The sequence below is a fragment of the Mus pahari genome, chromosome 2, assembly GCF_900095145.1.
Source record: "Mus pahari chromosome 2, PAHARI_EIJ_v1.1, whole genome shotgun sequence".
Taxonomy (NCBI): Eukaryota; Metazoa; Chordata; class Mammalia; order Rodentia; family Muridae; genus Mus; species Mus pahari.
In genome coordinates this window covers 129,041,197-129,062,052 of record NC_034591.1, presented here as the reverse complement: position 1 = coordinate 129,062,052, position 20,856 = coordinate 129,041,197, and the positions used below count along the sequence as shown (strand labels likewise).

The following is a 20,856-nucleotide window of genomic DNA, read 5'->3' as shown; positions in this document are numbered from 1 at the left end:
TGACTATATCATTTATAATTTTTCAAATAAAAAAAGAGAATGCTTAGGCTAAGAAATATGAACTTCAGCCGGGCAGTGATGGCGCATGACTTTAATCCCAGGACTTGGGAGGCAGAGGCCAGCGGATTTCTGAGTTTGAGGCCAGCCTGGTCTATAGAATGAGTGCCAGGACAGCAGGGCAACACAGAGAAGCCCTGTCTCCAAAAACAAAAACAAACAAACAAAAAAAGAAAAGAAAGATGAACTTCGGACACTAGTTTGACACACTAGGACATTTTAGGCAGAGAACATTTTCGGGTTGTGCCTAAATGACTGGACTACAGAATCAAGGCCGGATGCTGATTAGTTTTTTTTTTTTTTTTTTTTCCATCTAAGAAAAGGCACAGAACTCCTGCTAGAACACATTAACCAACATCAAACAAATTGGGTCTTTTATCTCAGTTTCATTAAGCAGTAGCTGTAAGGCTGTTAGCACCCATGTTTTACTGTGATTACCTCATCTAAAGGCGTGTCACCTTACAGGTGCCTGGCATTTAGAAGGCATTCTCTCCAACAAGACTTTAAATTAGGAAAAATGCCAAGGTTGCACATGTATTAACAGTCTGGTACACACCTACTTTGTTTTCAACTGAAGTGTCTGAAGCCCTTCAGCTATGGTCCTAACAAAGGACTAGAAGCAATTGAATCACAAAAGAAGGCAGCAGTGGACTCATCTGGTCCTAGCATGCTAGCTGAAGAGACACACCTTTCCAGACTAACGGACCTGCGTTTAAGTCCTAGCTCTCCAACTTCTTAGTTTTAGGAACTTTGGCGAGTTAATTTTTCTAAACCTTAGCATCTGAGGTAAACAACCTGTTATTAACACACCCCATGATTACTGTAAAGATTACACAACAGTGTATCTAAAGGTACTTAGTATGGTCCTGTCACTGTGGAGATAGCAGCGTATTATTAGCCATCCATAGTTACTGCAGGGATTAGACACAATTTATGTATTTTTAGATACTTAGGGCGGTGCCTGACACTCAGTACATAGGACATGTGAGCTTTTACTTAGCATTGCTATTGAAACTCTTCAAAGACAGGTTGTTATGTTATTCTGCCTCCCCTTAGAACTTGTAGCAATTCTCCTGCCTCAGCACCTCAGGTCCTGAGATTACAGAACCGTGCTACTCTATCTAGCTTGCTGGTGTCTTATGACTGCCATGCAGTCATCAGCAACCCTTTGGGCACAAAGTACATCCCAAGTATGAGGCACAGAGCTCTCCCTCTGAATCCCTCTGCTCTAGTAGAAGGCAAGAAGAACGAATTCTAAATAGACTTTATTTTCTAAGAATCAATATATTTTCTTCCTTTGAAATAAATACAAACCAGTTTGAAAGGTAGGGGGAATTCTATGGGAAAAGGAAAGGAAGTAGAGACAAGCTCCATTTTTTTTTTCTTTTTCTTTTTTTTTTTAGTACCAAATGACTCTGGCGCGACCCGGAAACGCAGTTACAAATGAGAATAATTTAAATTCTCCAATAATTACAGTATTTACAACAGCAGGGGAGGGGTCACCTAGTGGCCCTCTTCCAGGCTAGACAGACATCAATCCCACTGCTAGGCTGGGAAGATGCTGGTTTACCTTACCACCTGCAAGGGCCTCAGGCCTCTAGGCAGTTAGGAATTCCCCTGGCATGAGCAGGTAAGGGTGGTAGGGCCTGTATTTTACAGTATTCTAACTGAGGCCCACCACCCTGCCCTACAATGCCATGAGTTCTTGAACTCGTTAGACCTGTGAGACCTCTCCTCTCCTTGCACTGAGTGGCCATGGGCCCTTGGAGTGTTTTGTACAGTCCAGCTGCACTCAGGGCAGGAGGGACCTCCCCTACCCAACTTCCCCTGAGACTGGCCCCAAGACCAGGAATTAATCAGTGCAGAGGGCGGTATCACTCCAGGACAATGAGCAAAGGGAAGGAGAGCCAACACAGAGCACCACCGGGCTCTGACAGTGTCAGTCACTATCGCTGGTCTCGCTGCTCTGCTCCCCCTGCACCTTGCTTCGGTGCTGCAGAGCCCTGTGGTAGGCAATCTGCACTGACTTGCGGATGTTGGACTTGCGGCCCTCCAGCATCTTCTCTTTGTCTAGATCCTGGTTCACACCCAGAGGAACGAGCTTAGTCCGGGGCAGCCACTGCCTGTCAGAGAAGGTAAGATGATGAGGTATGATTTCAGGTAGAAGAGTGCTCACCCTTTTGAACCCCATGCCATTAGGAATGCCGACTCCCAGCATCCCTGCTCTCAAGGGACTGTGTAGTGTATTGGGAAGAACAGCCCAGGCAACAGTTAGACCAGGGGGAGTAAATGAATCAGGAGACGATGGAGGCAATAACATTGCTTCTACAAGGATTTACTAAAAGACTTGCTTAGGAAATACTGAGTTACATGAGTAGAAGTTAGCTAAAGGAATTCTGCCTCCAATATGACTAAAAAGTAAGTAGCAGACAAACCAGGTGTGTGAGAAACTGTACGAGAGAAAATTCTGTACCAAAATGGTAGTCTGGGGTTGCTGAGAAAATGTTTCTGCTAATGTCTGCTCACCAAGATTGATAATACAGTTAATCTTGATTCCCAAAACAAAAGGAGGCAACACTGACTTAAAACCAGCCACCAGGTCCATCTCCATATCAAAGAACATGCCTCTAAGGTTGCAGTGCAAGTGACAACTATTATGAATGGCATCCTGGTCTGCCATGAAGTAAATTACTTATAAGGAAAAGCATAATTCTATCAAGTGACCAAGATGACCCTAGGTAACAACTATTCAGAAAACAACAACACTGGTGTACTTAATTCTGGCAATTTCTTTGCTGTATAAATCTCCCTCTCATCTGAATTGCAGTCTCCTGTCTCTTTAAATTGTTTAAAGTGCAACCTGGGGCCATGATCTGAAAGAGATTTAAGGATGATGGTGAACATGAGATGTATAAGCCTAAGGCATACACACATATACATGCACACACGCACACGCTAGTCTATAAGTTGGTAAAATTTTGTGTTTGAGGCTGGTTCCCTTTTGTGCCAGCACCAGTTGCATGCTATTATTAGAGACTTTCCTTTATTCTTTTTTTTTTTGGTTTTTCGAGACAGGGTTTCTCTGTATAGCCCTGGTTGTCCTGGAACTCACTTTGTAGACCAGGCTGGCCTCGAACTCAGAAATCCACCTGTCTCTGCCTCCCAAGTGCTGGTATTAAAGGCATGTGCCACCATACCCGGCCCTTTATTAAATTCTTAAGTGTGATGAGTTCTCACTGGGAAGGCATATTAATTCTACAGCATAACCACAGGGCATCTTTTGGATGCAAAAATCCTGTCCCAGCTGCTTTAGGGAGACTACAAATTATTATCTGCAGGCAATTAACATGATTTTGACAGGAGGGATTTAAAGTTTAAATGTTTGTTTGGTTTTCCTCATCTTGTTACTATAGAGGAAAAAAAATGGAAAAAAATAAGTCTAGAAGCCATCAATGTGGGCAGAGAGCCACCCTAAATCTGTCAGTCACTGATGGTCCTTTGGTTTCTAGTTACAGCTGTTTGCCAGCTACTGCCTACTCAGTGCGTCAGACTAAGGACCAACACACCCTTTTCTTAGAGCTATTCTAAGTGTGTTCCCCACCACCACCACCATTTACACTTTGTAATAACCTAATCATTTGTAGTGTCGTAGTGTCTCTTGGCAGTCTGCTGCCACATTACATTATGGCTGTACATATCTGTGACTCTAAGTCACACCAGATGCGTCCATCTTTCCTTACCAGGTTCGTTTGTTGTCAAAGAAGAGAACGAGGTAGAGATGCTCTCGGGCTTCCTGTGTCATTTGTTCCCCAAGTTTTAGGACCTCCAGTGGTGGTACAGGGATAGGAACCCCATGGTGGAACATACCTTCTCGGGGCATCTTTGGATCAATGATCTGAGGGTATAATACAAGCCCAGTTATGTATAGATCACTTCCTCCCTGAAGCTAGCTAGCCCTATCTATTAACTCAAAGAACATGTTACTGGGGTTACAGTATTGACCCATATTATTTCAGAACCTAGGGTGCAAAAGGAGATAGGGAGAGGTGGGAAACTGACTGGGATCTCTTTGAGGTACTGAAACACATGTGCCTACCAGTCTACCTGCTAAGGAGCCCTGTACTCCATAGCTTGGCAGGGAGAGGACAAGGCTACACTTATGAATCCCAGTCCTAGGGCTGCAAAGCCAGGGGTAAGAACAAGAGAAACCATAGGCCTACCAGAGCTGGGTATGATGGATAGCCTCGGCATTTGGCCCACACAAGGTCCAGAGCATCCAATGGGGAGTCCTCATCCTCTGACAGCCAGCCAGCTCCTCGACCCAGACTCTTTCTTACCACTTCACAGGAACGGGAGAGAGGGGGCGGATCAGCAGCTGGGGGGCTGGCAAGGCCTTGGAACTGGGTCCCCAGCACCCCTGACTTTGGGTGAGGGTACTTACTGCTGTGGCCCACGCCGCGGCCAGTGCCCACGGAGTAGGCCTCATTCTCAGTGCCTGAGGTATCTTCACTGCTGTCCTCTGGGAATGTGCCCCGAGAGAAAGAGGGCTTGCCCCTGCCTTGTTTTGAGGGAGTTGTGCTGTGGAAAGACATTCGGAATGCAATTCACAGGGGGAAATGGGGAATGGCAGGCAGGGCTCCTCTCCTTGTTAAGTCCCCAAACCTAGACTTTTGAAAAGCTGAGACTATATGAAGTTTGCAATGCACATACCCTTAGACGTTAGGCTGGGATTCAGATTAATGTAGAATTCGGTCACTGAGCGGAACCATGCTTGCCTACAAACACCACCAACCAGACCTGTCAGATGCTCCTTCCTCTCTTAGTGCTCTGAAGCACTTGAAATTGATCCTAGGGCCTCACAAGCTAGACAAGTGCTCCACCAAGAAGCTATAGCTCCAGTCCTTGAGATGGCTTATTCCATAGCCCAGGCTGACCTTTGGCTTGCAGCAATTCTACTCCAATCTTCCAAGTGCTGGGATTATATATGATTTGCCATACCCAGCTGATACTCTGATTTTTAAAGAGAACATAGAGTCTGAGAATTTTATGTGGATTCAGTTTTTGCTTTTTAAATAAATGTAATTCTATCCTTTTGGGGTTTTGTCTTTTGGGATTTTTAAAAAGATTTTATCTGTATGAGCATTTTACTTGTATGTATGTCTGTGTACCATGTATCAGTGCCTGTGGAAGCCAGCGAAGGGCATCCAATCCCCCTGGAACTAGAGCTATACTATGTGAGTGCTAGAAATTGGACCAGGAAGAGCAGCTCCTGTATTCAGCTGTTTTTGTTTTTGTTTTTGTTTTTTTTTGGTATTTTGAGACAGGGTTTCTCTGTATAGTTCTGGCTGTCCTGGAACTCACTCTGTAGACCAGGCTGGCCTTGAACTCAGATCCACCTGCCTCTGCCTCCCAAGTGCTGGGATTAAAGGTGTGCACCACCACGTCTGGCTTCAGTTTTAAAAAACATCTTACTGGCCAAAATAAAGTATGTCTGATGGCTAAATCCTAGCTACAAGGCACCAGTTTGCACTGCTCTAAAACATCAACTTAACCTATGACAGCGTCTTTTGTTCTGTTAGGATGACTAATCCATTCATTTATTTTACAGGGACATTTAGGTTTGAACTCTTTCCTTTGGACTGAAATGGCTGCAACCCGACTTCCAGTGGGAAACCTGTAAAGGCATCCTGCGGCCTGCCTCCCATCTGTAGGGCTGGTACCTGGTCCGGTCTGAGGCTGCACTGCTGCTGCTGCTGCTGCTGGACTCAGAGTCTGAGCTGCTTCGGGGAAGGTTGCAGTCATTACGGTACACCAAGAAACTCTTCTTCACTGGCTGGTTCCCACTGCTGAAGCCATTGGCTGGTAAGTCTTAGAGGGAAGAGGAGGAGGGAAGGAACCAACTGGTCAGGAAGATGTAGATCAGAGCCAGCATGGGGTAAGATGAAATCAAGAGTTTGGGTGTTCTTTCTGGGCTGAAAATGTCCTTCAACTTTGGCCAGCGGAGATAGCTCTGGGCAGTTCTACCACAGCTGGGCAAAGCTCTGCCCTGACCCTCACTTCACCTTCCCTTGGCCTAAAGACATAAAGGCTTAAAGGGCAGGAAGTTCCCAAGACAGAAGAGAAGAGAAAAGGTCAAGTGATGGTGGGGAGGGGTGTAGCTGTGAACCTGGCTGGGTGGTATCTCTGGGCCTCAGTTTTTATAAACGAAAGGTGGGGGTGGGGGTGGGGTGAAATTAAGACTCCTTGACTGTCTATTATAGGGAAACAAAGGGAGAGCTTGAAATAAGCTGGGAAGAATGGCAGCTTTGCTCACTCTCAGGGGAGAGGGGGAACTGGGGGCTGGGTGATGATGAGGCTCACCCATTGGGGGATCTTCTGTGGACTTATCACTGTCGCTGTCTGAGCTTGAACTGGGCCGGGGGCTCCTACCCCGCTTGCGCTGACGTAGGGAGCCCATGATGGGGAGCTGAGGGGGCCCCACAGGACTGCCTCCGTGGCTGGGGGTCATCTGGCTCTCCCGGTTTTTGGGGGGCCGGCCCGGCCTCTTGGGCGGTCCAGCTGTCTTCGGGTTCTTTTTGGAGAACAGAACTGAGGTTCTCCTGCCCACCTCATGTGCGGGGGTTGAGGACATGTTGGGACCCAGGCCTGGAGCAGAGAAAGAGAGAAGGAGAGTTGGTGAGAGGCCTGACATGAGAAGGAAGGGTAGATGTCCAGGGTCACACCCTGGGAATACAGAATCATCATCTAAAATGAGGTGATTTGGGGGCCTGGGATTTATAACAACTCATACCAACAGCCAGAGAGGTAGCTAAGAAGCCCCTGACTGGGTAATGAAGAAGGAAGTATAGCTAGCCATGCAGGACCTCTGCTTTGGGGACAGCAGGGCTGAGTACATGCATCAGAGGTAAAAACTGACTTGATTTGGGGTCCACCTTGCTATAGGGTTCAGACCTTTGCTTGTTTCCTGGCTGCTGCTCTCTTCTGCGGCACTGTCGGTCTGTCCATCTTTGTCACAGGCTGCTGGGTGGGGTGTCAGATTGCCCCGACCTGAGGGGCCAAGACGCTCAGGCCCATCCCGGCCAGTCTCCCGCTGGTGAGCAAGCTTCCGCCGCAGTGCCGTCATCTCCTTCTTGATCATTTTTGCACGCCGGGAGCGGCCCACACTCTGCTTGCTAGCATTGACTTCATCCAGCCGCTCCAGCAACAACTTCAGCTGTTCTTCTACTGGAAGGTGTTTCTGGTTCTCCAGCAGGACCAGCCGTTCTTCCTCTACTGCTAGGGAGAGTTGGGGGGGGAGAAAAATCAGGCTCAAAGCAGCTCATTGGGCCCCTTGAACCTGGGCAGGCAAGAGGAAACCCATTCTTCCCATTGGCTTCTCCTAGAACAACTGTAAAACAGCAGCACTAGTATGTAGAATGGTGGCCCAGCCATCCATTCCACTCAGTCTGGCTTTTGAGAGAAAATTCCTGGGGAAGAGCCTGCTGTTGCTCAGCCCAGCTGCTTTCTGCCTATACTGCCTGCTCCCGGGGACTTTAGGAAAGTTGTCCATATCTACAGCATTGCCCTCAATACATGCGGATGACTTATCACCCACCATCTTCAGTGTGGTGTGAGACCTCATCTCCGGCCAGGTTGTGAGGGATATGCATGCCCGTCTCAAAGTCAATGCCCATTTTTTCTGCCTGTCGCCGGGCTTGACGGAGCACAGCACCACCCTGCTCACGGAGTCGCACTGCTGCTCTGTAGAAGATGGTGTCCTTGGCATTATACTTTAGGCAGTTGCTGACAATGAGGTTGAAGTCCTCCTCAAAATCATCAAAGTTCAAGTAGCGGTAAGCCTCCAAGTTCTGCTTCATGGTGAAAAAGTCCATGGGCTTTTTGATGTGGTCTAGGTAGTCGGGTACCTGGGAGAGCAGGGTAAGTGTCTAAGTGGAAATCTATTCTCATTCTCCCAAACCCTACTCTTAACAGACCCCCTAAAATGCATCTAGCAACCACCTCCCACCATAGTTAAGAGGCAGGCATGTAGTACAAGGGGACGTTCTAGTTCTGGATTTACTAGTCACAAGCTGTGTGACCTTGGTAAGTCTCTTAACCTTCCTCGGCCTTATTTTCCTCTCCTGGAAATAGAAATAAAAATGCAGACAAATACATTTATTGGCCACTGGCAGCTTTAATGAGAAAAAAGTCATGAGAATTCTCTAAAAATTATACCATCTTGTATATTGTTGTTCTTGTTTGTCATAAGGTTTGTGGTAAGGCTGCTGCCTCAAATGTCTCATTTCAGAGACAAGGGTCAACCTAGGGCTTCAGAGTTGGCTCTTTAAATTCTTAGTCTTCTAGAGTTTCTATTCTAGGGTTGCACACCCTGAAAGCATCTTCCTGCCCCGTGATCTGGCAGACTCTGGGGAAGGAGTGCAGATGGCCTTCCATTCTGAGTTCTTGGGGTGCGATAAGGATAGACAAGAGTCGAGGTAATACATGTAGCTCAGTTCATTCTGCCCCAGAGCCACCGAATCCTTTACACTTAGGTCCCAACCTAGTCCCGGGGTCAGACCTGCGTCAGGGAGGGGTCCAACTGGGAGAGGAAGAAAAAGAAGTTGGAGTGAGGGGAAGGGGTTCTTACTTCGTCCAATTCGGTTACCTCAGACAGAGGGACCGGCTCGCTGAAGATGTTGCCTGTGTCCTTCTCTTGGAGCTGCTCCAAGGTTTTTCGGAGGAGAATGAGGAAAGGGGTCAGCTGCATCTCCATGGCAATCTGCTGGATCTTGATCTGACACACAAAAAGGCTGGATCAGCCAGGTCCTGGCCAGTCCCTCAGCAGAGGGCAAAGGAGATGATCCTTGCTGGCTTAGGAACATGCTTTTCTCATTCAGACCCCATGAAAGAAAGCTGTCTTTATCTACTTTGGTCCCCGTTCCTTGAACTCCTGGACTGAGCTGCCCGGGTCACAGAGGTTTGGATTTTGTGCAATCTCCTTTAACATTTGGCTTCCCACAGGCCTAAAAGCATATAATGCTGGAACTCACAATGCCATTATGGGCCTTGATGCTTGTTGGCCATACACATTCCCTTCCCCAGAGATGTGTTCTACTTTGAGAACCAGGGATGGCCCAGGAGCACTCACCGTCTCCCTTTTTAGTTTCTCTCGCTTGCGGATCAACTCCACCAGCAGTCGAGCTCGCTCCAGGTCATGCCGCAGTCTCTGCCAGGACTTGAGCTGTTCTTTGAGGGCCCAGTTTTTATCATCTGAATCTCTCTGTAGAGGTACAAGGGGCATCAGAAGATGGTAAGAAAGCCAGAGAAGAGTCCAGAAGAGGAGTACCCAGGAAACCTAGGCGAAGGAGGAAACCCAGTAATTTACCAAAGCACCACTATCCACGTGTTACCAGGGGCTAGCACCTAGAAAATGCTTGGTATGTTTGCTGAATTAATGAACTCACAGGAACAATGCCTTTCCACAAAGCTGATAATACACAGATCTCATGTTGAGCCTGCACTGGGGTGGGGATGTTAATTTAACTTAGAATAATCATAAGCTCTTTGATGCTGGAGGCTATTGCTACACATTTTAGTCCTTGCCCTTTTGGTACTAGTTTCCACAGCCCACAGGATTTGGACACGGTACCCCAACTTGTTCACAGTTCCTCTGAGACTGAAGGTGTGTTTGCAGGCGCCTGAGTAGTGGGACCCCATTCCGTGATTGTCGTTTTAGAGTCCAGTAGCTGTGCAGCCTCTGCATGAACTGGCTCTTCCTCTGGATGGTCAGGCGGTTGGTGATCTTACTGAGCCTGGGAACAAAATAAAACCATGTTAGGTCCTGACTGCCAGTAAGAGTTCCTGAATTAGGATAAGTGTGGGCACTGATGCTCATCAAAAAGGTCTGGAAAATAAGGCATGGTAGCTCACACCATATTCCCAGAAACAAGAGAGGTGAGGGTAAAAGGATGCAGAAGCTCAAGGTCACATTTGACTATATATGGAGTTCAAGCCCAGCCTACAAGAGATTCTGTCTCAAAAAGGAATAGTTTGGAACTCTGGGTTTAAGGAATAATTAAAAGTGCCTTGAGTGGCACAACATAGCAGAGAGGAAACCGAGCTCTTAGCACTAAGCAGAACAGTATCAGTCTGCTTACTCACTGCAGCGTAGGCATGGCTAACTAGACTTGATCTCTCAGACTGTGCAGAAGACAAAGTTGTTGGCCTTTTTCCTAAGATCAAGTGAAGATAAAGTACAAGTACAGCAGAAAACCATGGTGAAGTCTACTAGACAACACAAGGCAGTTAAAACCAACTGACATCACAGTCTGACTTGAACAGCACTCTACAGGGCACAGTCCACAGCTTGGGAAGATGGCCCTTAGGAACACAGCAGACACTGTAGCACTTCTGGTGCATAATCAAGTTGCACTTTTATTTTCTGTGCTGGGGACTGAACCTAGGTCCCTATGCATGCTAAAGCATATCAGACCATTGATTCTCCCTTCATGGGAAGGTCACTTTTCCTATGGCGGTTTCATCTTAACTGCACCATCAAAAAGGGTAGTTTAAACACATGCTCGGTCTGCCAGATAACGGTTCAGTATTTCTGGCCCCTAATGCAAAAGTCAGATATCTTCCTTAAGATCACCCCCTTTAAATTTACTTACTTTTTAACTACCATGCACTCCTGATAGGAAGGCAAGCAGGCCATTCTACTCAGGCCCCAGTCCTTCTGAGTGTTTCTCCCTCCCTTCCCTGCCCACTGCTGCCTGTGTACCTGTGTGGCGGGATGCAGGGCACGGACACCACAGGTGCTGCTGCCCTCTTCTCTGCCAAAATCTTCCGAGCTTTCTTCATCTTAATCCGGGACTTGGCCTTGGCCTTCTTGACCTTCTCTGAGCTCCAGCTTTTACCCTCATCTTCTTCTTCATCCTCTTCTTCCTCACCTTCACTGTGGGATAGGGCAGGCAGGCGACGAGCAGAACCTGGGGGTGTGTGGATGTCACAGTAGGCTGTCTTGCGGACGCTAAAGGAGGTACCATTGGCACCTGTTTCCCGCACAGGTTCCATCTTCATGTAAAGGCCAGCTTGTTGGGCACATGTCACATGGAAGGCTGTGTAGCAATTGGCCTTATGGCACTGGATGCAGGCTCCAGAGCCCCGCTGTTTACAAATGTAGCAGGTGAGCTTCCACCGAGCTGGTGGGATGTGCTCAATGCTGTCAATAGGTTCTAGGAAGACTGTGTTGGCAAAGCAAACTTCAGGGATCCACAAGGCACACACCACGTGGGCCCAGCGGCCATCATCTGTCTGCTTGAAGGCACCACCCTTGTTGGGGCACAGAGCACAATCCACTGCACGAGAAGGTGACTGCAGGCAACGGCGGCACAGCCACTGGCCTTCAGGGATATAGGGGACACCGTAGCACTCCTGGTGCACAGCCAAGTTACACATGTCACAGAAGAGGATGACATTGCTGTTCTGGCACTCGCCATCATTGCAGATACAGCACACGGCATCTTCATCCACTAGTGCATTGGGGTCACCTTTATTGTGACTCTCAAAGTACGACTCCTTCTCCAAACGATCCATTAAGTACTCAAAGATCTCTTGTGGGATGGGACTTACACCCTCAGTCTTCCGCCGCTCATTCATGATATCCAGCCAGATATAGTCCTCTTCATCCATGTCATACTCCACCTCCTCATCCAGCTCTTCTGCAGATTTCTCGATGTACCTGCAGTGCACACAGGCAGCTTGGCATCAAATGGCTGATATTTTTCCTTCAGACAAAGCATTGTTCTTGCTTCCAAGCACTCAGCCTCTGCCCATGTATACATGTATCACTCTAGCCTTACCTTAACCCCACATTTATAGTACTAGAATCATTCCTGTCTTGTAGAAAAGGAGGCCTAAATGTGGGAGAAGTTAACTTCCTCAAAAAGTGCCCAAGAACCTGGTCATGAACACAGACAGGCCCACGTCTCTAGTACTCATGTTGTGGCTATCACATGATGATGTCTTCCCTGAAGTATAGAGGCTTAGACAGACCCCTAAATGGGCAATGCTGGAACAGGGAGGTTTCCTGTGAAAGTATGGGGGACTGTACTGTCAGAGGAAGGCAATTCCTTGGACATCACTGGCAAATGAATACAGGCCTTTAGCAAAGATGACAAGTACCAAAGACACAAGGCTGTTCTCTCAGAAGATGTTAGCAGTCTCTCAAATTCTATATATCCTGTTTGTTCTCTGAAAAGCCTTGAAAGATAATAGCTACAACTGACTGAGCATTCATTATGGGCAAGGCACTAGGCCAAGGTACAGCTATTCTGGTAATAGCTAACAGATCATCTTTATTATCATTTATTTATCCACAGTGACAGAAGACTGAGGGTGTGATTTTAGATGAATTGAAGCTTTGAGAAAAATGTTAACAACCTATCACAGATAGGTCATATCACCAGGGAGTGACAGAATGGCATCCATTCGCTGCCCCTAGCCTTTTCCACATCCACTTTGGAATTCTCTGAGCCTGCAAGCTAGAGCAGAGGGCTGCTCCAGGTGGCTATGACACAGCAGGCATGCACATTGCCCTGTCTTAAGCTGACTAGACTCTGGCATTGTCTATTATATAGTATAAGACAAGAATAGGACTTTGGCTTTGAAGAAACATGGTTTTAAATTTTGTCTCTGCACTCTGCCACCTTCAGAACAGCACTGCTCTGCCCTGTACCTTGTATTAAGTGATAACACAAGAGCTATAATTAGTAAATGATAACTTTAAATAGCATTATAAGAGAAATAGCTCCAGCCAAGGAGCTGGAGTTACTCTCACTTGGTAGAGTGCTTGCCTAGCATGCACAAAGTCCTGGTTTAATCCCCACAGAGCCCTGGTTCAATCCCTGGCACTCTATAATACCAGGTGTGATAACATACCTGTAAATCCTAGCACTCAAGAAGTAGAGGCAGAAGAATCAAGAGTTCAAGGCTACTACCCTGTGAGTTGGAGGCCAGTCTAAGATACATGAGACCTTGTATTTAGGACATGGGAGGCTAAATCAAGTGACATACACCATGTTCTAGGAAAACATTAATTCTCCCTCTCTACATGGAAAATGAATCTCTGAGCAGGCCAGGTGCATAGAAACTCCAAGGCCATATTGCCTGGTCTCTGTATGACAGTCAATGACTTTAAGCTCTTGAACTCCCTGGGCCCTGGTTTCCTTATCTATAGAGAAATAATGATAATATGCCTGCCATAATTGTTGTGAGCATGAAATAATAAAGGAAGACACTTAGAACAGTGCTTCACATGGAGCAAATGTTCAATATAGGTCAATTATTAGCTTTGTATAACCCTAACCCACCTTGTCTTGAATTATAGCTGTTTGTTCCTAACTTGTTCTCTATCAGAGGCAGGGATCGTATCTGATTCACTGTACAGAAATAGGTCCTCAGTGTTGTTCAACTGAAAGGCATTTTGAGGGTGGCAGGGAGGAGAGAGTAAAATGTGCATAGGGGGCAGCTTCTTCCTTAGTTCTTTCCCTGTCTTCTAGTGCAACTGTGCTCCCGGAATAAGGGTATGGTCAGAGCTGGAATGAACTAGCTGGACAGTTCTAGGGTTTATACTAGTTCTCTCAAACGTCAGGTCTTGCCTATTCCTCTGCCATGACACACCAACTGTCATGTGATAGTATATAACACACTCCCACAGGTTCCCAGATTACAGACTGTGGCACAGATAGGTGGGCTGTATGTTATACAATTCTTGACACACCACCCTCTCTTTCCCCCTCAAGAAGTGGACTGGAATTTGAGCAAGAGAAAATTATGTTATTAGAGTGATGATGACCTCAGACCATCTCAGGTTTTTACAAAAGTAAATCATTTCAAAACATGGGGAATTTGTTAACTATAACAACACAGCTCCTAACTGCCTGCAACCAGCTAAAAACTGCTCATCTGGAGAAAAGGTCTGATCCAGGAAGAAAGTGACTATGTGTAGAGAGGAAGAAAAGGAGCTCTGCAAGTTGGGGTGGACTGCCTGTGAGAGCAGGTTATACCAAGAGTCACTGGAGGAAAGGAAGGCCCAAAGAAGGGCCTGTGCTTGCGGTAAAGAGAGCACGGTAAATTCTAAGAGAAAAGAGAAGAGTGGAAAAACAAGAAAGGGGGACTGGATGTAAGAAGAAAAAGTAAGGAAGACTTGCTTAAACTTGGACAAAAGAGAAGAGATCTATATATGTTATTAGAATGATGACCTTAGATCTTCTCAGGTTTTTACAAAAGTAACTCATTCGTTCACATATATATGTATATGAATATTGTATTTAGGGGGACATGGGACACTACATCAAGTGACATATACCATGATCTAGCAAAACGTTAATTCCTCTCTCTCTCTGCATGGAAAAAGGATCTCTGAGCAGGCCAGGTGCATAGAAACTCTGAGGCCATATTGCCTGGTCTCTGTATGACAGTAAATGACTTTAAGCTTTTAAGCTCGCTCGCTTGCGTGCTCTCTCGCACTCTCTCTCTCTCATACACATACACACACACACACACACACACACACACACACATAAATAAATAAATAAACAAATAAACAAGAGCCCTGGAAAGGTAGTATGTCAACAATGAAATCCTGCTCACAAAGCTGTTAAAGGACAGGTGACAGTAACAAAACAGTGGGGAGATTACATCAGATTTATCATTCATGTTTGGGGCCTTATGAAGCCAATGTCCTGCCCTAGGGAGGAGCAATGCACCTGCTCTGCGGATGAGGGCTTTAGAAGCAGGATGCTGGGTGCAGGAAACAGTGCAGTTTTGAAGCTTGGTGGACATGGGTCTCAAACTCAGTTCAGAGATTCCTACAAGTGACTTTTGACAGGCATGGCAAATGGGAACAAGGACTGCTTTGAGCGAGTTCTAAAAATAAAGATGTGGCTATAGCTAGGTGTACAACATTCAGGAGAAGAGGTAGGTGGCCCTCTTGCCCGTTCAGTATGGAAAAACTGTCAAGACTGTCTCAAAAACAGAAACAAACCAAAACACATACATACAAAAAAAAAATCAATCCCTAAAAAATTTTTTACAAAGGGAGCAGGAAGGGAGAGAACCCAGAACCTGGCATGTGCCAGTAGGGCTAAAGGACAGACGGTTCACAATGCCTTGGCAGACTAGTGCTCTCCTTCACACGCTGTCTCCTATCAGACTGCCATCTTGCTTGGTTTTGATTGGTTTTCTAGAGGTAGGAGATGGTGGTGGTCTTACCGGTAGTAGGAAGTGGGCCGGGGTGGTGCGTCAGGGGTATCTTGCTCCAGCTCACGATACACTACCTCAGGCAGTTTGGGAGCAGCACTAGCAGGAGCGCTGTGATGGTGGTGGTTAGAGTCTTTTCGTTTCTCCTTGTTCTTATGCTTGCCTGACTTAGGTGTAGCTGCAGGTGTCTCAGTGTTTTCCTTGTTGCTGCCATTCTCAGGGGCCTCCTCAGGGGCCTCCTCATCCTCTGACACCACATCCAAGTTGTCAAAGATGCTGATTCGGTGGACACGGCCATGAAGGTCCACTTCTACCATGCGCTGGGCCTGAGCATAGCTCATCACCTCTCGACCTGGTGACTGTGAGACTTCAGAGGGGCTGGGTGACTGCTTGTTGGCTGGTCGTGACTGGCGCCCTTTCTTTTTGTGCTTGCGCAGCGGGGTCTGCTGTGGGGGTGGTGGGCTGTCGTGGTCATAGTGGTACAGGTGGTACTCAATACCACTGTAACTTTTGTAAACCTTGCGGCAAGTCTCCACAGGGCACTCATATGGTGGCTTAGTTGCCCGCAAGTTGTGGCAGAAGGTCTTCACATCAAAGTCCACCCCCATGCTGTCACATCTAGAATACACAGATCAATTAGCACAGGTCTGACAGTTTACAGCTCCCACACCGTACAGTAGATTTTCTCCAGCCTTCCTTTTCACAAGGTCACCATGTCCTGGCCAGTCTCTTTAGACATCTCTAGGTGCCAGCTTCTTTACAAAGGTCCTAGTCTGGGCCCTTAAGACCTATTGCTGCCTATGTCTCAATTCCATTAGCTTAGTCTCACATAAAGTGATCTTTCTACTAAGTAGCAATGATCATACCAATTACATTACTTAAAGCCTCCAGCTGCTCTCCAGCTTCTTAGGATAATATTCAGGCCATCTAATATAACATTCAAGGAATTCCTTTTGCTCTCTGGCCCTAGTCTTCCTTTCTAGATTCTTTTCAGTAGATATGGTTGTCTACACACTGCAGCATATAATTCCCTGCATGTTATAATCTCTCAAGGTTCAAAGGGCTCTCAATTAGGAATGTTGAATGGTAGGCTCCTACAAATTCTTCAAAACCTAGTTCAAATGACACTTTTATTATGACTTTTTTTTCACTCTCTCAAGGAAAAACTGTTTCCATGGCATTTTATTCTCACCTCCAGTGTGACATTTTCTGGTTTTCTCCCATTCTACTAGGAGATCTTCAGTAGATACCAGACCTATTTACTTCTAAATCCCCAGTTCCTAGCATGCATTGGACTCCCAAGCCTGGGCAAATACTATGAAACCTGTTGAATAGCTGAATGAGAAGACCACCAACTTAGGAGTTGAGGAAGATGAGATTAAGCATTAAAAGTTGCTTATTGTATGCTTGAGTGAGTGGTCAACGACTGAGTCCTAGCTTCCACCAGAGACCACTGGACTACATAATCAACGAATTGCTGAAGTCTTAATGGGGAACCTCACCCTGGAACTGGGTGGGGCGATCTAGGGAGAAACCTTGTAAAAGTGGTCATTTCCGCAGGACAAACGGTTTCCTCATTTACTGATTCATGCAATATTAACTCAGGGCCTCGAATGCCAGGCTCGAAGGACACAAACATGATCACAAAAGTCTAGGCATTATGTTCCAAGGTTCTCAAGGGCTAACCCTCCCCCACCTCAGTTTCTGGGTGAGTAGAGACAGCAGATGGCACCAAACCCTAGGGAGCCCAGCTTAGCCTGGTACCGTTTCAATTTCTCTCAGGACTAGTTGAACTACGGTGCCTGGGACCACCAATGCAGGGCCTGCCTAACCTCCCTGACAAACACTAACTCTCAGCCTTTCCTTCCTCCTCCTGAGGCTTAACCACGAGAATGGGCAGCTCCCATCCATCTATCGACAGCAAGTCAGCCAAGCTACACATTCAATTCCAATTCACTTGTATTTCCTACCTGCTGCTGTGCCTTTAAACACAAAACAAACAAGCTCAACTCTTTCCAAGCCAGGTCCCTGATGAACGCTGCCGTTCTGGCTTTGCTGCCCTGGTTCTCGAACTAGCACAGTGCCCCAAGGGACCTGGCGTCAGAGGCACGAAGGTGAGACCAGAGCTTAGCTCTGAAAGCCCTGGGGGCCCTTGGGGATGGCGGAAGCACCTACTCCCGGGAACTCCAGGAGCTGAAGGAAGTAAGGGGTAGGGGGTGGGACAAGGCCCGCGGGGCGAGAGCCCAATCTCCCGGATGCTGCGCCGCTTCCCTTTTGTCAAAGTGTAACAAGTCAAACAAGGTTTCCCTTCAGCCACTGGCCCAGGCAGCCTCAAAGGGACACTGTTGTCGCGGACGCTCCCCACGAACGAATGGCATGTCAATTCTCCCTGCTCGAGGGGCTCAGGAGGAGTCTAAGGCGCCTCGCCGGGGCTGCCCCTTCTCCACTGGCATTACCTCCCGGCCCCGGCCCGTACTCACCGGCCACCTCCAGTCCGGGCTCATCGCCGGGGGCGCCCGCCGGGGCTCCAACCCCGTGTGGGAGGCCGGCGACGAGAGGCGGGCCGAGAAGGGGAAACCCGAACTCTCGGACGCAAAGCTGGCCGCCCGGGCTCCTGCCCCGCACGCTCTGGCCCGGCTCCCCCGGCTTCCCGCGCTGACCCCTGCCACTCCTGGTCCCGCCGGTGCCCCAGCGTCGCAATTCCGCAAACACCTTCGCTTTTCCCGAGCTTTTGGATCTTCTGGCCTGGGAATCCGGTGCCGCCAGGACAATGGGGGAGCTCCTGGAGGCGGCACAGGGACAGCAGCGGCGAGACCGTGGCGGCAAAGGCTGTGGCAGCGGCGGCAGCAGCAGCGACGGCGACGGCGTCCGCCAGGGTAAACGTGGTTCCGTGGCGCTGTATAGACGCACTTTCGCCACGGCTCCTCGCCGGTCTACTGAGGAGCTTGAGACCAGCCTGTGGGCCTGAAAAGGATCTCTGGACACCTTACGGGGCTCAGCGAGCGCCTCCATGTTCTAAGGGGAGTTTCTGGCGACCGAAAGCTCAGTTTTGGGGAGTCCTCGGGCCGTTTGTGGCGAATCTGCGACTACGGACCGGCAGCGCGAGGCTGGGCGTGAGGAGCCCGCCCTCCTCCCCTCCCCCTCCGCCGCCGCCTGCTCCCTCCCTCCTGCTGGCGCGACTGCTGCGGTAGGGACCTGGCCTTGGTCTCCGAGGAAGGCGACTGGGAGGAACGGGGCGGGAGCGCCGGCTGGGGCGGAGTTGAGGGCAGGGCCTAGAGCCCGAGGAACGCGAGGGAGCCGCAGAGGCCCGCGGATATGGTTAGGGGCGGGGCGTCGTGGGAAGACTAGGCCGGCGTGGGAGGGGCTTGTGTTTAGAGGGCGGAGCCTCCGGAAAGCGGTGCCCTGATGCGACGATCGCAGCCGGAAGAGTGGGTCTGAGGGTCCCAAGTAACAAAGGGCGGAGCTTTGGGTAAGCCTGGAAGGTGGAGCTAAACTAGGGATGAAGCTACAGCGGGGAAAGCGCACCACAGTACAGCAGGGCAAGGGCGGGACTTAGGAACATAAGGGCGGGGCTTCCGTTGAAATGTGAGACTGAAGGGCGACGAGGCGTGGCCCTAATGAGGGAACTGAGTTTGGGGAGGTTCCAGTGCTTTCCAGTAAAAACGGTAGGACTCAGATTGGCAGCGCTGGACTACAAGCTTACCGGTAGCTGATTGGAAGACCGTATCAAAACACACAGCCCATTGAATATGACTGACACTTCAAGTGTGAACGTGGGAAAGTTGCTGAATTCTTCTTTGGGTTCTTCATTTGTAAACCGGGAGCTCGAAAATTCTGTCAGTTCATGGGGTTTCAGAGAACATGGATGTCAGGGATCATCATTGTCAAGCAGTGCTTGCAGTTTTGTCATTGAAGAGTATGATAAAGTCTTCCAAGATGCCTAGAGTCACTGAAAACGCGTTTTATTTCATGCGGACTTGGTATTCAGCTCCCTAAAGTGCACGTTTTCTTATGACACGTTTCCCCCGAGAAATGCCAATAAAACCAGCACTCCAAGAAATTGTTTCCTGGTTAAAAGGTGGGGTCTGGCGTAAAATCTGTGGTTTCTGTTAAAATGGCTTATTGTAGCGGAGTTTCTCTCTCTCTCTCTCTCTCTCTCTCTCTCTCTCTCTCTCTCTCTCTCTCTCTCTCTGGTTTTTTCAAGACAGGGTTTCTCTGTATAGCCCTGGCTGTCCTGGCTAGGCGTGCGCCACCACGCCCTGCAAGAGTTTCTCATTATTAAATGGGGATAATATATAGTACCTCTGTCACGGGGTTATGGTAAGGATGAAGAGAGATGAGGTCTGTAAATCATCTAACACGGTGTCTGTTGTATAAGATTCGCATGCACAAAGAAAATACAAGCTATTATACTCATCCAGAAAATTCAGAATAAACCAGTAATCTCAGCACTCAAGAAGACTGAGTTAGTTAAAAAAATAAAATAAAATAAAAAATAAATAAATAAAAAAAAAAGAAGACTGAGTTAGGATTGCTCGAACTGCCTATGAGTTCCAGGTCAGGCTGAGCGACACAGCAAGACCCTATCTAAAGAAAACAACCAAAGTAAATGAATTAAAGAAGTTATACAGATTTTTTTTCATTATTGAAGGCTTTGCACATACAAGGACAGGGATCTATCACAACAGCCTTTTCTTTTTTATTAAAAAAACAAAACAGGCTGGAGAGATGGCTCAGCGGGTAAGAGCACTAACTGTTCTTCCAGAGATCCTGAGTTCAAATCCCAGCAACCACATGGTGACTCACAACCACCCGTAATGAGATCTGATGCCCTCTTTTTTTTTTTTTTTTTTTTGGTTTTTCGAGACAGGGTTTCTCTGTGTAGCCCTGGCTGTCCTGGAACTCACTCTGTAGACCAGGCTGACCTCGAACTCAGAAATCCACCTGCCTCTGCCTCCCAAGTGCTGGGATTAAAGGTGTGCGCCACCACTGCCCAGCTACTGATGCCCTCTTTTGGTGTATCTGAAGACAGCTATAGTGTACATATGTATAATAATAAATAAATCTTAAAAAAAAACTTTTTTTAAAAGACAAAGTCCAGATAAATTGCCTACACAGGCCTTGATCTTGTGATTACAGGCTTGTACCACTAGGACCTCATAGTTGTCTTAAAGCTAGCTCTTTTAAGGCGAAGAATCTCTTAGAAAATGTCATGAAAGCTATGGGTCTGTCCCGAGGGGAAAAAAGTTCAAGTATGTATAACAAGTTTTCTTAAAGATTTATTTTATGTGAGTACACTGTAGCTGTACACATGAGCCTTCATGTGGTTGTTGGGAATTGAATTTTAGGACCTCTGCTTGCTCTGGTTAACCCCACTTGCTCAGACCTTGCTTGCTTTGGCCCAAAGATTTATTTATTATTATACATAAGTACACTGTAGCTGTCTTCAGACACACCAGAAAAGGGTGTCAGATCTCATTACTGGTGGTTGTGAGCCACTGTGTGGTTGCAGGGATTTGAACTCAGGACCTTTGGAAGGGCAGTCAGTGCTCTTAACCA

General features: G+C 47.6%; 2 protein-coding genes across 10 annotated transcripts; one reads left to right on the top strand and one right to left on the bottom strand.

Annotated features, from left to right (window-relative positions):
* Positions 1–1,309: 1,309 nt before the first annotated feature.
* On the bottom strand, positions 1,310–18,210 carry Brpf1 (bromodomain and PHD finger containing 1). 9 transcript variants are annotated; one of them, XM_021191793.2, is made up of 14 exons: positions 17,778–17,986; positions 15,310–15,915; positions 10,817–11,776; positions 9,686–9,848; positions 9,185–9,316; positions 8,702–8,830; positions 7,652–7,961; positions 7,009–7,329; positions 6,418–6,702; positions 5,778–5,925; positions 4,499–4,635; positions 4,278–4,396; positions 3,798–3,952; positions 1,310–2,180 (listed from the first exon to the last, which is right to left on the bottom strand). In XM_021191793.2, the coding sequence occupies exons 2-14, from the start codon at positions 15,903–15,905 to the stop codon at positions 1,997–1,999; spliced, it is 3,639 nt and encodes a 1,212-aa protein (XP_021047452.1). In that variant the 5' UTR covers positions 15,906–15,915; positions 17,778–17,986; the 3' UTR covers positions 1,310–1,996. The 9 variants fall into 9 exon arrangements, with proteins under 9 accessions (XP_021047452.1, XP_021047455.1, XP_021047449.1 ...); XM_021191790.1 differs by having other exon boundaries at positions 1,322–2,180; positions 8,684–8,830; positions 17,778–18,210; XM_021191789.2 differs by having other exon boundaries at positions 1,322–2,180; positions 7,009–7,332; positions 8,684–8,830; positions 17,778–17,866.
* On the top strand, positions 17,497–18,177 carry LOC115063404. Its single transcript, XM_029535290.1, has one exon. The coding sequence runs from the start codon at positions 17,674–17,676 to the stop codon at positions 18,175–18,177; it is 504 nt and encodes a 167-aa protein (XP_029391150.1). The 5' UTR covers positions 17,497–17,673.
* Positions 18,211–20,856: the final 2,646 nt, after the last annotated feature.